At 41.9% G+C, this 19099-nt stretch overlaps 6 protein-coding genes across 6 annotated transcripts; 3 read left to right on the top strand and 3 right to left on the bottom strand.

Moving 5' to 3' along the window:
- Positions 1 to 3374: 3374 nt before the first annotated feature.
- Positions 3375 to 4270, bottom strand: MELLADRAFT_68577 (uncharacterized protein; the record flags this gene model as incomplete). Its single annotated transcript, XM_007417158.1, has 4 exons — positions 3375 to 3404; positions 3483 to 3665; positions 3739 to 4009; positions 4125 to 4270. 4 exons carry the CDS (start codon positions 4268 to 4270, stop codon positions 3375 to 3377), a joined length of 630 nt encoding a protein of 209 aa, XP_007417220.1.
- Positions 4271 to 6465: 2195 nt separating this feature from the next.
- MELLADRAFT_118297 (uncharacterized protein) lies at positions 6466 to 7976 on the top strand (the record flags this gene model as incomplete). Its single annotated transcript, XM_007417216.1, has 2 exons — positions 6466 to 6795; positions 6875 to 7976. The coding sequence occupies 2 exons, from the start codon at positions 6684 to 6686 to the stop codon at positions 7552 to 7554; spliced, it is 792 nt and encodes a 263-aa protein (XP_007417278.1).
- A 684-nt stretch (positions 7977 to 8660) lies between these two features.
- MELLADRAFT_73386 (uncharacterized protein) lies at positions 8661 to 10425 on the bottom strand (the record flags this gene model as incomplete). The annotated part of the gene is made up of 2 exons (XM_007417167.1): positions 8661 to 9086; positions 9171 to 10425. The coding sequence occupies one exon, from the start codon at positions 10223 to 10225 to the stop codon at positions 9350 to 9352; it is 876 nt and encodes a 291-aa protein (XP_007417229.1).
- Positions 10426 to 11992: 1567 nt separating this feature from the next.
- On the top strand, positions 11993 to 12755 carry MELLADRAFT_112695 (uncharacterized protein; the record flags this gene model as incomplete). Its single annotated transcript, XM_007417217.1, has 4 exons — positions 11993 to 12077; positions 12159 to 12316; positions 12406 to 12566; positions 12659 to 12755. 4 exons carry the CDS (start codon positions 11993 to 11995, stop codon positions 12753 to 12755), a joined length of 501 nt encoding a protein of 166 aa, XP_007417279.1.
- Positions 12756 to 14583: 1828 nt separating this feature from the next.
- MELLADRAFT_68574 (uncharacterized protein) lies at positions 14584 to 15746 on the top strand (the record flags this gene model as incomplete). The annotated part of the gene is made up of 3 exons (XM_007417157.1): positions 14584 to 14694; positions 14780 to 14920; positions 15000 to 15746. 3 exons carry the CDS (start codon positions 14584 to 14586, stop codon positions 15744 to 15746), a joined length of 999 nt encoding a protein of 332 aa, XP_007417219.1.
- An 831-nt stretch (positions 15747 to 16577) lies between these two features.
- On the bottom strand, positions 16578 to 18676 carry MELLADRAFT_112693 (uncharacterized protein; the record flags this gene model as incomplete). Its single annotated transcript, XM_007417205.1, has 16 exons — positions 16578 to 16685; positions 16765 to 16872; positions 16937 to 16940; position 17061; positions 17141 to 17183; positions 17246 to 17450; positions 17515 to 17528; positions 17598 to 17636; positions 17709 to 17767; positions 17838 to 17933; positions 17998 to 18107; positions 18213 to 18246; positions 18334 to 18388; positions 18457 to 18497; positions 18579 to 18603; positions 18674 to 18676. The coding sequence occupies 16 exons, from the start codon at positions 18674 to 18676 to the stop codon at positions 16578 to 16580; spliced, it is 945 nt and encodes a 314-aa protein (XP_007417267.1).
- Positions 18677 to 19099: the final 423 nt, after the last annotated feature.

Raw genomic sequence — 19099 nt, 5'->3', positions numbered from 1 at the left:
GGGTTAAACCATCATTAATGAAGCCTTTTGGTACTCTTGAGCCTCTCCCTATACCCGCTGGCCCTTGGACCGACATCGCATACGACCTTATTACTGGTTTACCATCATCACAGGGGAACGATAGTATCCTAACGGTGATTGACAGACTTACAAAAATGGCACACTTCGTGGCCTGTAAGGAGACGGATGGTGCCGAACGCCTGGCTGACATTATGATGAAAGAAATCTGGAGGTTGCAAGGAACGCCGAAGACGTGCGTGTTGGATAGGGGTAGCGTATTTGTATCAAAGATCACTTCTCAGCTCAATAAGCGGTTAGGTATCAAATTGCAACCATCAACGGTGTATCACCCTTGTACCGATGGACAGTCTGAGATAGCAAACAAAGTAGTAGAGCAATACTTACGCCACTTTGTTTCTTACCATCAGGATGACTGGACCTCCTTATTAGCACCAGCCAAATTCGCTTATAACAACAACACGCACACGTCAACCGGAATGTCGCCCTTCAAAGCAAATTACGGCTACGACCTGAGTTTAGGATCAATACCCTCCGAGGAACAGTGTATACCTGTAGTCGAAGAACGCCTACAAAGGCTAGCGGAAGTCCAAATGGAACTTCAATGCTGCTTAGCAGGAGCTCAAGAATCAATGAAGCACCAGTTTGACAAAGGGGTAAGGCCAACTCCTGTGTGGAAAGTAGGCGAGAGGGTATGGCTTAGTAGCCGCAACATATCCACCACGAGGCCGAGCCCAAAGCTGGACCATAGATGGCTAGGACCATTTAGTATTGTCAAACAAATCTCAACTTCTGCCTATAAGTTAAAATTACCACTGACTATGAAGGGCGTCCATCTTGTCTTCCACGTGTCCGTTTTGAGGAAGTTTGAACCAGATACCATCACATCTCGGAAAAGTTCACCACCGCCTCCAATCGAAATACAAGGTGAGGACGAATGGGAAATTGCTTCAATCCTGGATGCTAGGAAGAGGTATAATAAGGTAGAATATCTAGTGAGTTGGAAAGGTTACGGGAAGGGGGAGGACTCATGGGAACCAGCAAGCAATTTAATCAACGCGCAAGACATGGTAAATGAATTTAATCTAAGGTTTCCTCAAGTACAAGTAAATACAAAAGGTCACAGAGAAAATGAGAGTGGGTCAAGCTTTTTCCCACTGGGTTTTTTAATGCTGACCCGGGGAAAGGAGGTAGAACTGCAAGAGGAGTTTGGGCCTTAAAGGGGGAATACTGTAATAATCCTTATACTGGATTATGCTTGTAGTGTGATGAGAAGGGATTTTCACCCTCACCATTGTATCTCTATTAGACTCACACTGCAATCTAGTTACCTACTGGTTAGCACCTTCCTGGCTCTTTCCTTAGTCCCTGCTGTGTACTGGTTCATAACAGGCAATAAAGTTTAGCAGTTTTTCCATCCATCTGGGCATTGCAATGCTTGCACTTAGCGCAACAGCAACCATGCTTCCGTTCATTGTCCCCTTTGAATCCCGTCCACATCAGCCCACTATTAGCAGTAGGCTCAATCCATTTGGTAGGTGTTGTTGAAAAAGTTGGGTTTTAGGTGGGGTTTCTTGAATACATGTGCCTGTGCCAAAAATAAAGTTCAGAAGCAAGACAAATCTTATCAAACCAAGTCTCATTCAACTAGGATTCAGATAGGGTGCACCCCCCCTAGATTCAGAAAAAAAGACATGCCTGGGCGCGCCCTTGCTAGGCACATCCAAGGACACAAAAAATGTGCCGTGCCCGCCACATGAGATCTGGGCCCCTGTGGAGGTATTGTTGGATAACATCAAAGCAAGAGGAATGACAGATTGAATTAATGTTTGAAATGTGAATGACTGGGGGCACTGAGTGATGCAAAAGGAATGAGCAGACATGATCAAGGGGTTTTACCCAGACCTGGTCAGACCAATCTCCCACACATTTCACAGGAGGTGATACATGTCACCCCCTGTGAAGTGATGATTTTGATTTGCCTGTTCCTTTGGTGGCTGCATGAAAGCCAAAGAATGAGGCTGATGTGATATTTAAGGATGCACTGATGGTGAGGTCAGCACAGATGAAGTATTGGTTGGTTATGAGTAAGAAATCAAAGAAAAAAAACAAATTGGTTCAATATCTTGTGGACATATAATTACCGCACAATCATGTCTCTCTCATGGGTGTTTTGGGTTCATAGTAGCTCTGTGGGGTCAGCGGCTGATTGCCCTGAGCTTTCATTACGTATACAACACATCTCAGCTTCCCGTGATGACAATGGAGTGGTGTCCTGTGCTGTGGACTATTGGTGGAGCTCACAAAAATGACACAATGTGATGTTCATATGTTACATGGACAAGAAAACAATCATGCAGTGGTTGGGTCTCTAAATCCCCTGAACTCACCTAAATTTGCCCAAAAGCCTTTTAGTGGTGTATAAGAGCATCCCCAGCCGTGCCGTAAATTTGTATTGTATGGAGCGTTGCACGGATTGTTTAGGCAAGTGTTTGAGGCATAAATTTCAAACAATGCACAGCCATGGGGTCATACAGTACGGCTTGTGGCATATTTTGTGAAGTGAGTTATGGGTTAGTTGATCATCGAGGGAGATATTCTGCAGGGAGTGCAGTCATGGAAGTGGGAGTTATGGGAGAAGCGAGGTACAGATGAATTTAGGGAGCAAGCCAAAATAGAACATATTTGGCCTATTTTGGCTCCCACAGAGGGAATTCCCTTAGCTACGTGAAAATTTAGGGCATCAGCTGTGGATGATTTTGCCCTAAATTTCCGCACAACATGGTTTACGCCACACGGCTGTGGATGCTCTGAGTCCCTCTCTCAACTACTCTTTTCTCCAAGAGGGACTTAGTTAGGTTAGGTGAGGATTGACTATCATGCATCCGGAGGATTTGAGGAATCCTAGATCAGCATTTGATGAAGGCAATTGAGAAATTCCAGTTTCAATACCCTTTTCAAGGGAATTGTATGCCGGACGTGAGTCCGTGACTCAAGTGGGCGCAAGACTCGGTTGCCAAGTGGATCTCTGGGCGTGAGGTTTTGGCAAGAACCACGAGTGACTTAATAGGTGGAATCAAACACGATCACATGTCAAAGGTATTATCGGAAGAACTGAGTAAATTGATATGATCGCCTTTGAAGGAGACTTTTCATGAAAAAATAGGCATGATTATACACCAGACATATATGGTTCACTTAGACTTTGAGTCCTAATCCATAATGAACTCTTTGGCATAATACAACGTAAGGTCGACAAGGCAATGTTGAAAGCAAATTGCAATGAGACGCGATAGATTGCAAAGAAGATTGCCATATAAAGCACCCCATATGTGAAAGGGAAAGGTAAGTCGAAATCACTTCTTCTTGGCAGCTTCCTCTTCCTCCTATTAATTCAAAAAAGAAATCAGTTTGAGGTCAGTCGAGTGAATAACAGAAACCCATATTGTTTTAAACCAACGAACCTTCTTTTGTTTTCGGACTTTCCAGATACCAGCCTGTCTCTGTTGTGTTCGGGCCTCCCGGAGAGCACGGTAGGCGTTGAACTCGCGCTCCTCGGCAGTGATTGCACGGGCAGCTTCGGGCTTTGTTCCAGATGGAATGGGGAGAACGGAGGTGATGTTTTGAGTGGTGGGGGCAGTGAGGTCCTGTAGCATGGAATATTGGAAATGAGAAAGGTGAGTTAAGGTCGTTGACATGTCGTAGAATAAGACTACCTACGGTTGAGTCGCCTTTGGCAGGCTTCTTGGCGTTCTTGGGGAAAAGGATCAATCGTTCCTTGTAAGCTAAGAGTCGCTCGGTGTTGACGGAGACACCCTCTTCACTCTTGTTTCGTCGTCGGTGATCGTAAGGAATACCAATGGTGAGAGCTTCCTTGCGTCGGATACCGGCAGCGGCCAATTCAGCAGCGGTGAATCCACGACCAGATCTGAGTCTTCGGTTGTAACGCACGGTCATGCATCGGACAGCAGGACGAAGGAGAGAGGTAGGTCTGTGAAATGATGATGATCAATCGAATCGTAAGTCAGGCGTTCCAGAATCGGTGCATTGATGAATCATTCGTCGAAGGTCATAAATCATTCTTGAGGCAAGATATCCCAACACACCTCACACCAGCAGCAGCAGCCTTGGCTTGTCGAGCATTACGTCTGCGTTTCTTGGCTCCAGGTTGATCAAACCACGTCTTGACTCGACGTTGCCAATCTTTTCGAAAGTGATTCTTGTGTAGTACGTTGTTACCCCGGAAACCCATCTTGAAGAATCACTGCCTAATTGATGATGAGAAGAAACGTCAATTTAAGTGTCGATAAGATAGGAATCAGGATATTGAGAAAGGTGAATATTAACCTTTTGCGTGGGCACCTAGTTGAGGGTGTCGCTGCACCCGCCCAATTGCTGCTATTGGCCGGGGGGTCCGGCTCCTCAGACCTATGTAAGTGAGACTGCTGCGCATTAGGGCTAGTTTGTCGATTTGATCGCGGTGTATCGGTACACAGGGGTTCAAGGTACATGCCGATGCATTCGAGTCGGACAGGTAGGCTAACCCGGCTCCGTCGACATTCAACTCCCTCTCCAACCTTGACATCATCGTCAAAGATTTGAGCTTAACGGCTGATGGCGACCTCTCAATATATACTCACTTTATTTATACAATGAATCCTTATGCTTTGAGTCTTTGACTCTTGATAGAAACTTGGTTTCCCAAGCTGTGGTTCACCGGTCGTTACACATCAGCAGTTGTTTCTTTGACAAAGAAGCTTCCATGAGATATTTTGTCAAAAGGTTCACCGGCAGATCTCGAGCCTACAAAAGCAGTACTTGCTCCACAAGACACAGCGATCAAGACTTTCCAAGGCCAATCAATCTTGTCTGTGGCTCGTAAACGTATGTCCGACTTGGATTTTAACAAAGCCAGGCAGCACGTCTTCCTCACCAACATATTATCTGGGTGATTCTCAACTCGTGGGTCTGAACTTCCCACCAAAAAGCATCTCGTAAACACGAGTCACATTATTTGAAAAAGTGGATCTTACACAATTTTTCAAGACTTGAGAATTATCTTTCATTCCAATGAATCCACAGACTTTGGAGGTATAGAAACTAATTTTTCTGTAACAATTTGCATATTTACCATTTATGCTTCGAAATCCAAGAAATTTGTTGTAGGTTTTTGGCACTTAGACTTTTACAAGGAAAACCTATTTTACAAAAATCATTCAAACTACATCTTGATAGCCTCGATGAACGCCGAAACTTCTTAATTATGGAACCTTTTCAAGAAATTGTTAAGCCAATGCGTGTATATCTGAAGTTTCCCATTTCAACGTCTAATCAATGTAAATAACATGGTTTTAAGCTGTGATGAAGAGTGGTCACAGCTTATGTTTATCATGATTCGGTGATCAAAAAGAAGCAATATGTTTATTCGCTATCTTAAGAAATCTCTCTGTGCGCGGCGTTTATTGATGAGATCAATATGACAAACTGCTCTGTACGGTGTTGATCATGGAGTGATTCTCTAATAACTTGATCATCAGCTGTGGAATCCGAGGAGGTGATTATCAAACCGAGTAAAGTGACCAAATGAGGAGTCATGTAGTCTAGAAACTCAAGTTTTTCAAGTATCGTCAATCTTCCGGAATACCAGCATCAATTGAATCGATTCGAACAGCAGAGCTTCTCGCAAGAAGATCTCTTGAGAAGATGACATCCTTGAAACTCAGGATAACGCAAAGTTAAGCTGAAGTACACAGTGAGAGTAGGAGATAAGGCTCTCTTAAAGCATTGGGCCAGTGACTTTGAGTGTCTCCTAATAAGTTTGTACTTTTGTTTGGATTAAGAAAATCAAGTGTCTGATAAGAAGAATGGGTCAAGAAGTAGGTACACCGGATTTGATAATGGACTTTTCTAAAGGAGATCAGAGGGAGGACAGACTGACTTGTCGATTTTGAAGTGCTTGATGACCTATCAAAGCATGTATCATGAGTTGACCACCATGTCCCACTCGAAACTGGATCATCAATTTGGCCTGGGCCATTATCCATAGGAGAAGATTACATGAGCATCGAGTTCCTTTTTCCTATCCTCTCATATTGTTCTCTACCCCAACCAACTCAAACCGAACGGTTTTGATTTTAGCATAACTTTCTTTTTCGTCCGATATGTCTGCAACACCTTGCCATTTTGGTCGTCTTGTTCCCTTCGATCACCTCATAAACCGACGGCTGTGTAGTGTTGTAGTGCTGTAGTACATAGCCTGTCAAGTGCAGTCCCCGCCCGTAGTGTGTGGATACCGATTTGTGGTTGAATTTGAATTTACCCCAATTGAAATTGAAATCGGGATTTAGAATTAAATTTAATTGAGTTTTAATAAACAGGAACGGGAAGAACTGATGAAGTCTTTGAAAATCGATTTCTTCTTCTTCTTCTTCAACTTCAATCCTACAACTTGAAAAGTCAAAACAGAACAAAAGGAGAAAGCCTTTTATAAGAACTCATTTTACACATTCAAATCATCAAAAAGTGAATTGTAATCCTACACTTCATCTTTACACATCATCAATCAAATTCTTCAAGAAATTACTTAATTTCCTGATCGTTTCACTTTATACAACATTTTTTTAGTTTTTTCTTATTTTAACTCGTTTCAAGTCAAAAGTTTCAGAATGTCAGATCCTATTAACTTGTCTCAACTGGGCATAGATCATACAACTCCAATGGTACTCGAAATGAAATTCGAACCATTTAGTTTTCTTAAATTCATTTCTTTATTACTTGGTAAGTTGCAATCAATCTCACTACTTGAAACCCAATCATTCCAACCAAACCGATCTAATAACTTTTTGGAATCTTTTAGTTTTCCTTTTCATTCCATTCTTATCATTAGCTAAATTATTCACTCCTACTCCTACTCGCCAATCGTCTCGTCGAAGGTCTTTTCCAGTTGACTATGTAAGAAATTTAACCGATAAACCTTTTGTGCCTCTCAAAACTCGTCGTCATTTTCGAATCTCTCATATCGGTAATCAACCTCGATCTCGAATCTCAAACAACTTATCAGGAAATAGTAGTGATTCAGAAACCGAATCATGTGACGAAACTCTTCAATATAAATTAGTATGGGGTAAAAGAAGACGAGGAGAAGAGAGTGAATTTACGGGACAAAGTGCCATGAAAGGCGGTCGAGAACGAGAACGAGAAAGAAGACGACAACTAGCACTTCAAGCCATCAAATCTGAACTGACTTCTCCTCCTCCTTCACCGATCATCAACAAATCAAGATCAGTGACCATCTCGACCATACCGATGCCTAGAACATCCATGCCTTTCTTAGCTTGGACTTCACCTGCTTCTGATCTCTTTGCATTACCTCTTCCAACCTATTCGAATTCAAACTCTACAGCTTTGTTTCGTTCAACTTCTTTCAACTTATCAAAATCTTCACATCTCTCTCGTCACTTGAACTCGGCTTCTCCTCCTCTCGTTAATTCACTTGTTAGACAATCTAAACGATTCTCTGGTTCTGGTCCTCATTAAATCATTTTTTTTTTCGATGCTCATCTTATTATCTTTATCTTTTCAATTCTTTATCTCTTAGAGTCGGGTTTTATTTTTTATTCTTTGGTCGTGGTGATTATACTTGGTCGACATTCATTATCAAGCCTTTTTCCAGGCTATCTATATATCTTTTTAAGCAGACATTTGATAAGTTTTCATTACTGTGATAATTATTACTAATAGCTCCTAGCAGAGCATTTCAAATTTAAGATTATTTTAACATTTTTCTTTTCTATACACTTCAATCCTTTTTTATTTTGGTTTTGTTTTTATCAGACGTTCATTTTTTTGTAATTTTGTTGTTATTGACATTACATTTTTTTACTAGCTTGTGTTCTTGGGACAATTGATTCCAAAATGACTACATGCTGATTTAAATTCTCACCAGAACTTGCTCAAGCACACTTTGTGGTCCCTTACTGATCTCGAGTCTGATATAGCTTTGCAGATCAAAGCAGTATCTATTGCTTTATAACACACCCATACTGTGTTGGTAGCAAGAAGAGAGTGACTTTGTAGTAGTATCACTATAGACTCAAGTCTTATGATAACCTTGTCAAAGAACATTTTCTATTGGGGAGCTCAGAGGATATCAATGGATCTTCTGTGTCACTTGATCACTTTGCTATTCACCTTTGGAATAACTGCACAACTTGGTAGTCCTTGAAACCGCTAACTGATTGTCTGAGCCAAATTGTCATCTACTATTTCTGTACAATAGTAACCTCATGGTCATAAAATTATTGGATCCTTTGGTTGGCCATCAGAATTGTCACTGTTGGAATTGTTTCCCTCACAAACACCACCCAGAAAAGATTTGAAAAACCGTCCAAAATTTGAAGTCTATTCCAGCTCAATAATTGCAAGCAGAACTTGAAGGTATGTGGCACAAAAGAAGCATCAATCAATCACAAAACAAGTATATTTTACAGTGAGATGTATATTTTTGGTATTTGGGATCTAGATGGGAAGTACCTTGAGAAATGCCAAGCATAATGAAAGAAGTGAAACAGACTAATCAACATTGATCACTTCTTCTGGTTCTCAAGGTCTAGATGAACTTGTACTTTCAAACCTTACTTCGTGACAGTGACACGCTTGAAATCATATTTCACAATTCTTAACATACCTCTCCTGAGCTTCGAGCAAGTTTTTGACAAACAACAGGAAAATGGTGACCACTATTTATGATAACACAAATTTCCAGACAAGACAATGAAGCATAATACCAACATCTGATGAGAGTTTTCTTTTGACGCCCAAAGCTTATGTCATCCAGGCTACACAATATCATCTTAAGTTTTGTGAAAGAAATAACAAGTAAATCATGAACTACTCTCCATGATCATTTCTGATCATTCTTTTTTGCAAAGTTGGTTTCCGGTCGTGCGATTTATAGACTCAATGATAAGATAATCATTCGTAATCATTTTGATGTTGATCCAGTAAGATGGAATAGGGTTTTGAAAACGGCTTGAACTTATAAAAATACAAAGGATCAACCTTGATCCCTTTAGAAAAGTAAGAAAGAGAAGAATGTTAATGGATTGGATCTTCAAATTCATCAGGGATTTATAGATAAAGGTTGAACTTACGAAAGGTGTGAGAAAAAAGTATTGGAAACCAAATGAATGTACATAGATGAGAAAGATAAGATTGAAGAAATTTAATTTTTGATTTTTTTGGGATAAGTACAAAAGGATTGTTGGAAGAAAAGTTTCTTGAAATTTTTTCCTGCTTGGTCATCCGAGACACATTTTTTGAAGAAGTCGGATTAAGTGAGATGTTCGGATGAGTCAAGCTCAGCATGATCGGATTGAAGTTTGACAGAGCGAGAGTCATCAATAGATTTAAGAGCAAGACCACGAGATGAGATCCATCTGATCCTAGCTTTTGAACTAGTGGCCGGAGGTGTACGTTGATAAGCTTTAACGACTAATTTGACCGTCACACCTTTCTTCAAACCAAGCTTTGGAGAAGCTGGTAAAGGTTTATCAATCTTTTTTGCGAGTGTCGGTTTACCTTCGTATTCATACATTAACGATTTTCTTAGTTCATTTAACTCTCCTAATACGTCGAGGGGTTCTACTATTCTGACTTTTGGAACGCTGATCATAGATTCGGGAGATAAGATAGCAGAGCTTGAATCCAGTGAAGAAGCGGGACTGGATGGGCTTGTTGTGAGTCTAGGGGTATGTTTTGAGTTTTTCAATATACCTTTTATTTTTGAAGTCTGAATAGCTGAAGAATCTAAAAGTTTAGTGGATTCTTTAAAATCTAATCCACCCATGTTTTTTTCATCATCATCTTCTTCCTCCTCCTCCTCCGTACTAGGATACATACTTGATGAATCTGAGTCACTCTCTCCAACTTGCTTGACAGGAATCTTAAAGGTAAGTCTAGTAGAAAGTGGTACGAATGGTGCTTCAGGATCACCTCGTGGAAATAAATATAACATCGGCCTGCGAGATGGTGGGTTTGGTTGAAGTATTGAGATACCGTGTAAACTTTCTAGAGAGTTTATGAACCTTGAAGAATCTGTCTCCTCGTTCTTGTACGGATGATTTGGAATATTGAGACAAGCAAGAGCAGGTCGTTGGGTTTGAGATTTAGAAGACAACTTAGGTGTGATAGAGCTCATGTTCTTCATTCAAGGTGTTTTGGGTGATGATGATGATAGGATAGGAGACGGAGTTGGTTAAATTTGAAAGGGATTTCAGAAACAAGGATGATTTCACGTGTTCAATAGATCCAAACAAAGATTCATATTTAAAACGATCAAGGGAAACCGAATTCAAGGCGCAGGAACAAGAAAGCGTGTGATCAAGTGAAGCTACGACCTACTAGACTACAGTCACTCTCGCTAATCGGTATGATGTAATCGAATTGAAGAGCATTGACATTTGTGTTATAAGATAATGCCCGTGATCGTCCACAAGACCAAGTAATGAGCAACGCTCACAAAGACTGAGCATCCAAAAATGAATTCAAACCGATGATCATTGACATAACCGCAAGCAGGTGACGGATCAAGCCTTGATATATGTATCCCATAGGGAGTCAATCATCAGCATACATCCACACACATCAACATGGGTAAAAGGTTAAAATTGCATCATCCTCTGATTCTTACGCCACTCCGTGTATCTCATGGCATTCATCTCCCAAAAAAAGGTTTCAGTAGTCCTTGGGAAACGACAGGATGATAAACCTCAAGTAAACTACATATCGCCTGTCTTGCTGATCGACCGAGCCAACATGCCGAAATGCAGTGCGTTTGGTGTATCTGGGGTGCCGACGCAAGCTGCGCGAATGAGACAGAAACACTCTCGATTTCAGTAACAGCCCTGGTTTCATCATAAGATCTCATAACATAATCACAGCACTTGACCCCTGGTCCTCATGAGTACAAGGGGAGTTCCGAACTGAACCACTTTTGTAGTGGCGGGCGGGCAAGCCAACGAGAGAGGAGGGATGAACCCCCTGTGATCGCAGAGTTGGGTTGCGGGTCTGCTTGCTTGCAAGGATGATTTAAATATCCCCTCTTCATGATAAAAAGGGTACGAAAAGCGGGAGATATGAATTGGATTGACAATTTGAGCATAAGATAAGGGTTCAATGTTGACATGGCCCACTCAACTCATCTTGAAAAAGGAAAATGGGGCTCGTGTTACAAAAAATTGGGAAGATCATGGTGACTATCCAACTTCTTCAGTATGTGCTCCGCAGTAGCTTTGATGGCACCCATGAGTCATGACCAGTACAAGACGACTGAAAAGCATCAACACAGACAAGTGTCATCAACACAGAAGACACTTTTTTTCTTCTTTGAGCTCTCAAGTGGGCCAAATTTGATATGATGATGATGGCAATATCCTCATAATCAAGAATCCACATCATATTCCAAGAACGCACTCAAGAAAATTGCTTTCTGAATCACACATAACTTCATTCTTCTAACTTTGTCTTCCATCTCTTGCATGTTGTTGCAACCAATTTTGAATGCAAAGTTTCAGAGGAATTCATGCATCACATTTGACCACGCACTCTAGATGAGCTGCTGTTGAGGTAATGGGCTACTTTCAAGAATTGGGAATAGGACTGCGTTTTCAAACACTAGTTGCCACAGGTCCTAGCTCAATGGTAACTGCTTCTTTCATACAACCTGACGGAATCTCTTGATGTGTTTGATGTGAGGTGCTTCATCAGAGCAAGGAGAAATTCGGGATGGTGATGGTGCATCTTGATATTGTACGCTGGGTATGTTTGTACTTGAATGCCTTAAATATTAGGGTTTAAGTAACATAATTTAAGTCATGGTTTATGCCAGTTTATGCCAGGCTGTAGCTGTATGCATTCGACTTGACCTATAGTCAACTTTCTTTTGACCATTTTATCTTGTTACCATTCATCATTCATGTCCTTCAAAGCCTCTTGCATACTTCATGGTGCTCGTCGAGCACCCTTGACATCAAAACAAGCTGGCGTAGGTTTTTACAAAGGTTTGCTTAATCTCTTGAATATTTGGAGAAAGTCTTAGAATTTAACTGACTCTTTTTCTGAATGATTCATACGGTCAACAGGAACTGGTAGCCATCCCGCTCTAGGTCCGAAATCACAAGGTGCACATGGATCAGGTCGAAAATATGCAAAGACATACCGTCTTGATCCAGATAAGATGAGGTCTTTTGTGGTTCCGGATGTCGTACTTGATTTTAAACAAATCTTGGCTCGTTCAGATGTATGAAAAACTTTCATTGTGATTTTTTCAAGTATCTTTTACGGATTTTCGAAATTTTGATATCAAATCTATTGTCTGGAAAATCTTAGCTTAGACCTTATACCGAATCTACAAAATTATTATCTCCAAAAGATGATCCTAATCCTTGGCCAGTCGATCGACGTAAATCTCGTTCCAAAGTACTCGAGCAGAAGGCACCATGGCATAATCCTCAAAGTGTATTTTCAAAGGACGGCTTTGATGATATCTAGTCAGTCTTATCCATATAAGTCATCATTGAAAGAAGCTGATTTGTCATTTCTCCTTTTTCCTCTTTTTGGTTCTTGGTTTGTTTTTCTGTAGTTTCCGACAATTGATGAAGCATTTGAGACAACAGCCTCCTCGAGAAAAAGTCGAAGAAACATCACTTCGCCTCCAAGACCCGCCAGTCACCGGATAATCCAGGATTATCTAGTTTGTTTGGTACTCTTACTTCACATCAAGTCATTCTAATGCCAATCATAACTCGCGATGCGATTGCGCCAGAGGCAGCACAAAAATGAACGAGTCACGGCTCGAGTCCATCGACCGAGGACAGTTATCGCATTCATGTTGGAGACGTCTGCATTCACTATGGACACTCTCCTGCTAGCCATCGTCCTACTACCGATGACTGTTCAGCAGTGATGGGTGAAATGGGGTATTGAATGGCACTGGCAATATAAACAATATAATTTTAACCACTGTACCACATGGATCGTGACCACAAGTTGGCGGCTTCATATCAGCCCTCGCATGCGTTTAATGTACCATACCAATTTTATCAAATCTTATTACCAGAACTCACCTCAAATATATGCACTCTCGTAGGCGTTTGCTACAAGGTCCTCTAAGAGTTATACAGTGCTCGTGAAAGACAGCTTCAGATGATGCAGTTATGTACTGCACGTCGAGTCAAGTTTATTGATCCGATATTCCAGATATTTCGAGAATGTATCAATGATATGGTTTCCTCATTGCAAATACAGATGCATTCCTCATAAGCAGATGCCACCTGATTTGCGTGGTTATGATCTTAACTTGCAGGCCATGAGGATTTGTGATGTGAATGATGACGGTGTGCATACAAGTTATGAGGACTCGAGGACTATTGACAAAGTCAAGAGATGCTCTGTGATGGTCGGGACTGAAAGTTGACCTAAAGGTATAAAAGCCTATAGCAGCTGTCTGAAGCATCGAAGACCAAAATTCATACATACCCTCAACGATACCTTGTAAAAGTTATGCCAATGGCAAAAAACATTCAACTCTATGTACTACCGTCTACGGATCGTGAGCGGTTTGAGACAGCATCATGATACCAATCTTTAGCGGCTCAAAAACCCATAGTATCAATCCTAACTTAACCAAGTCCCTCAGCCAGACACTAGTCATCCTCGCAGGCTTGGGTGTCTGTGAGAATGGACTTGTGTGAAGTTGGGCGTTAATCTGATTTCTTGCTCAAGATGACTGCTAGAATCTCACTGTCGTATGATGTGATGCTAGCTCTTCAGGCACGCCGCCAGACCGAAGCTCGACTCTGTTGACATTCGTGACTCGCAATATGCATGATTAGTTCTTGGTACCTCTTCTCAAAATCCTCGTTGGCGGCCATAGAAGAAGAACTGACTTCACTCTTCATAGGCGCTTCCTAGGCACCCGTTGGCACTTCAAATCGCCAAAATCCCTTGAGCCAATCGATGGCCATGAGAACTGAGTGGAGCAACTGGTCCTGCTTTGTCAATGTGCTATTCAGGTCGCATTCCTATTTGATAATCTGCTTAAAGATATGTCCCTATCTGTGACAATAGCGCAACTAAGAGACCTCCTCCAGGTATTTGGCGGTTGAAGATAGTTAAAATGACCGAGAGGATCTTTATTCCTCAGACCTGATGAAGAGTAGGTCTGCAGCATGATGGATGCAACATTCTCTCGCTAGCCTTTCCAGGCACCGCGATTAAAGTATAAAAATGGCCTTCAAAGTCTTCATCTCTCACATGCCCAAGACCTTGCTTCCCAACTTTACATTATCATTATCTCACTACGATAATCAAGTCCTTATCACCAATACCAACCTGCTACTTTCTGCGTCACTGCCTTTCAGAAAGCTTTATTCCTGGCATCTATTCTTCACTTGCTTTCTTTCCTCGTTTCTCCTCTTCCTTGACTTTTTCTATCTCCAAAACTACTCCCTTTCAACTTTCCATCTCCCATCATCAACTTCAATATCTCAAACTTCTTTTGGCACCATGGTTTTCACTGACTCTAAGACCAAGCTTCATACTCGAGTGCGCTCTGCGGTCCATAAACTCAGACCCTCAAAGTCGAGTATAAGTTTGTCGACCTCGTATAAAGCTCAAGTGAGCCCATCTTTCTCTTTTTACTCTGGCCTGTTTTTAGCATTCTATGATCGCTAATCCATAGAAACAATAAAACCATTCCTAGAATTCCGAGTCTTTCCTAGTACCACCAATGCCACCACCAATGCCACTCCCAGTTTTAACTCTTCCTGCAAGCATATCCCACCGACTCGCGGCGAGTACACTGTTTGATGGTGTGATCAGCGGTTTAAGTGGCTGTAACGAGGTCGGTCTTGAGACATTGAATATATGCTTGAATGTCTTCTTATTTCATATGTGCTGACTATATTCGCTGTAATCCTCAGGCCGGTAGCATAAGCGGTAGCGAGGCGTCTCAATCGATTGATGAAGTCAGTAAAATCGCCGACCTACCAGCACTCAATAAAAGGCTAGAGCGTGAAGGACTACTCGATTCCCCCATCATTTTTGGTCCTGCTACGCTCGAGGCACGTGGTTCTGCTTCAGATGTTCCATCACCTGAAGCATCAAGCTCATTGAAACCTTCAGACGTCGATAAATTAACTCTCGACATACTACGCTATCACAACTTGGGCCCATGCACTCCCGAGCTCGGGGGTATCCCAGCAGCTGAGACTTCCGAGTGTAAAACGATCATCACAACCCCGGAATCCAACAAATATCTGCCTAAAGGACCACCAGAAGTAGATGAACTGATCACTCCAACAAGCTCAACCAAGACTTCGAGCTCAAAGCCCTCTCCAGTGAAAACAAACGAGATCTGGGTGACTCTTGAAAACCCGCACTATTCATCTATCAAAGTGAATATCTCACCTCCTCGCCACTTCTTACGTCGAAAGGGTCCTATACCAACCTCTCGAGCGCTGTCTTTAGGAATCTTACAATCTCTCATACCCGCTCCAATAGCTGAGATGTCTACGAGTCCTAGAAGACGTATAAATGGTGACACAACTTCAGAAGCTGAACCTACCAGACATCTATTTTCCAGAGGTAGACCAGTGGCTGTAGATACAGAGTTGGAGCTTAAGTTGGTGCAGACCACGAAGCCTTTGAGGATTGCGCGTTGGAAGTGATCAATTCGATGAGTTGGATACCCTCTGTCTACTTGAGCAAAAGGTCAAGATATTGGAGTGGAAACCAAGTTGTGCTAGATGATTAACTCTGTCAAAGAGGGGAAAAATGTATTTTTTCTGGAGGACTTTCAGTTTGTGTTGTGAAGTTTGGAGTTTTTTTCTCTTTTTTGTATCACAGTACCCTTTTTTTCCTTTTTTTTTATCATCATCTTGTATATCTAGTGATTTGAACCTATTGTCTCGCTACCTCATCTTTCTTCTATAATCAAATCTTGTTAGAAATTTCTAACATCCTCTCCGTGAAACAAATCTTCATCTTTGCGAAGTTGCTCATGGAGAAGAAAGCATAATCCCCTTGGGCCCTTGCAAGGACGAAATGTCTGACTATGTGAGTTGGTCGAGTCAGGGCACAACGGCTCTCGAGAGCCTCCCTGAGTTAATGCAAGCTGAGGCGAGAGAACAACATGTATAAATTCGGCACCGAGCTTCATAATATAAGAGTTCAAAGAAGAAGTCTGAACACTGTGACGGAAATCTTTGCACCAACAAGATCTTGAAGCAAAAGGAGTGTTCAACTAGCTCAACGTCACAGAAATTCTCACTTCAGTGTGTTTGACTTTTCCCTTGAGACTCAGAATCTAAGATAGCTACATTGTGTATGAGAAAGGAGATACCTGAATTATACTTGAAGAGCGTTATTGACTCATGTACATCTTACTGGATCTCAGAGAGAATGGCAATCCAGATGCAGGACCACTGAACAACCTATCGATCAAAACCTTGAGCGACAGATAGATACAAATAACTTTAACAAAAGCAGAAGTCCAAAGATCAGTTACATGATAATTGATTCTTGACAGGCGCAAGAACATATTCTAGCAAGTTTTTGAGAGGAGGTAGAGTAGCTCCTTCGAATCTAGTTCCATTGGTATCCAAAGCCTGGAAAAAATACAAAAAAAATTGGTGATCGGGATTCTATAAATTAAAAACAGAGTTCATCAGGTGTTACCGTACTGACCGACTTCAATAACAAACAGGCGACTGTTGGAGCAGCAATCACGTCGGGGATTTGAATTGGGGCGACGTTCCATTTTCCGACTCTTCCTTCATTGTGACCGAATTGGGGCTGTTGAGATGATTTGGTAAGTCAATATGGTGGATCATGCCCTGAAGTGAACAGAGAGACTTACTAAACTGTTGATGATTTATAGTCACAAGCACAAAAAAATATTAGTGCGTGTAGAAGAGACGACCACGCGGCTCTCTAGGGCAAACTAAGGACGGATACCGATATAACAAGAGAACGTAGCTTACTCTGAAGAGAAGTGAATTCAGTCAAGATAAACGAAAGAGTTTGAGATTTGAGTAAGGTAAAGATTGAGCTCAAAACTCACGAGAGAGCAACGACAGAGCACCAGGCACAGCGAGCTCGACCGTCTGGAACAAAGGACAACTTCAATCAGGCTTATGTCGTGAGTATCAACAGTTTTGCAACTTACGGTGAGGGGTATCGTTCGTCTATACCAAACGCCTTCTGGACCGGGAGGGAGATGCGAATGCCCACGAGTAAAAGTCCCATCGGGCTGTTTGACTATCCCCATGAACTGGTTGATGGAATCCACCAATGCTGGTCCGGGTAATCCGTCCGCTCCAGTTGATGTCATCATAGTCGGAATGAAGGCTTGACCTAGATAGAACACAAGTCTAACGGATGGTTCAATTCAAGTAAGTATTTCTGCGAAGCATACTTGACACCTATGTTTCTTACTGTTCTATTACACCCTATATGAAGACAATCAAAGTGAATCAGCTTGTCAATCTTTCCATGGCATTTGATAACCTGATACTTACCCAATGGCATTCAGGGTTTGAATTGCGACACATATCGTACTTTAGAATCCCAAATTCCAGAACATCAAATCAATGAGCTTCTGGTTTGGCCTGTCAGAGGCGAGAACGCACCTGCATGGATCTAACTTCTCCGTTCCAAGCAGCGGTCATGATGCCGTTATATTTGGTCTCTGTCAATATGACAAGATCAGCTTGAAAAGAAGACGCGCCGCTCGAACCTCATGATAAAACAACTCTGACCTGCGAGTTTATACCAGGTTGCCCATCTAGAACCATCGAATTGTTTAGTTTGGCCTCCCGCAAAGTAAGCGTCATCCGTTGTCAAAGATCCGTCAACTATACCAGGCTCAAGGTCAGAATGTTATCAAAGTGAACGATGTACAAAAAAAACTGCACAGACCTTCATATTTGTTGTGAGTCTGAGGGGCAAATAGTCCAGGGGTTCTTCCCAACAAAAAAGTCAGTGGACCATCAGTCCGAGCATCCGTGTCACCAATAGACATCTTTAGGCTACATTGAGTGAGCAGGAAACATATATTAAGAATAACCTCGCTTCAAATACATAACCAAAGCCATATTGCTCAAGCTTCAAAGCATTCCAAGCTCGATACTCACGTTGTCAAATCTACACATGTCTTGATAGCAAGGGCTACCAAAACCAAGGCCAAGCTGATAGAAACATGATCAACATTTCAATCGGGGAATGATGATATCTTATAAAGCAGTCACCCTAAACCCTCTTGCATTGCATACAACAATGTTGTCATATCGGTGATCCCGCTCCTAGGAATCTATTGATCAAATGTTTTAATCTTGGCCAATCTGTTTTCGGAGAATTTGGAGTAACCAATTAACTCACGTATCCATAATTGGCTAATAAATTCAGCCCTGGACATCCGCCTGCGAAACATCGAAAGACACAAGACAAAGCATTATAAGAGTCAATTCAGCCTAGAGTTGATCTGAGGATCGATTCCCTACCTCGAACGTCAGTAGGCCCAGGTGGCTAATTTTGACAAAAGACACAAAAGATCGTCAAACGGTCTGAGCTGGTGCCCGAAAGTCGAAACACGTACCATGAATGGATGATCCGCATCAGGTATAACTTTTCTTCCTACGCTGACAAGAGGGGCCAAGTTGAAGCTGGCTAATAGGCAGATGAGGTCAAGTGTGTTTGGCAGCAAACAAACAGATAGCGGAATAGAAATTTGTCGTCTCACTGGGAATAGCTTTGATAATTTCCGCTGGATTTGCAAGTACGCCGTTCGTGACTAACAATGCAAATACAAATTGGTCAAAAATTCTTTGGTACTGCCAACCAAGGCACGACTTGGCAGGGAGTTCCATGACGGCAGAGAATTGGAGGACTGCCGGAGGGTGGGATTCACGGGGAATGGGAATGGGCTGTATGAGCCTGACCTCACCGCCACGTTTCAGAACAGAGGTTTAGGCTGAGCCTCACTGAGCAGTACACAGCAAACTTCTTCGTAAACATTCCTCCC

Source organism: Melampsora larici-populina (assembly GCF_000204055.1).
Source record: "Melampsora larici-populina 98AG31 unplaced genomic scaffold MELLAscaffold_69, whole genome shotgun sequence".
Classification (NCBI taxonomy): Eukaryota; Fungi; Basidiomycota; class Pucciniomycetes; order Pucciniales; family Melampsoraceae; genus Melampsora; species Melampsora laricis-populina.
The sequence above is the reverse complement of the archived record's forward strand: the minus strand, read 5'-3'. Positions and strand labels throughout refer to the sequence as shown.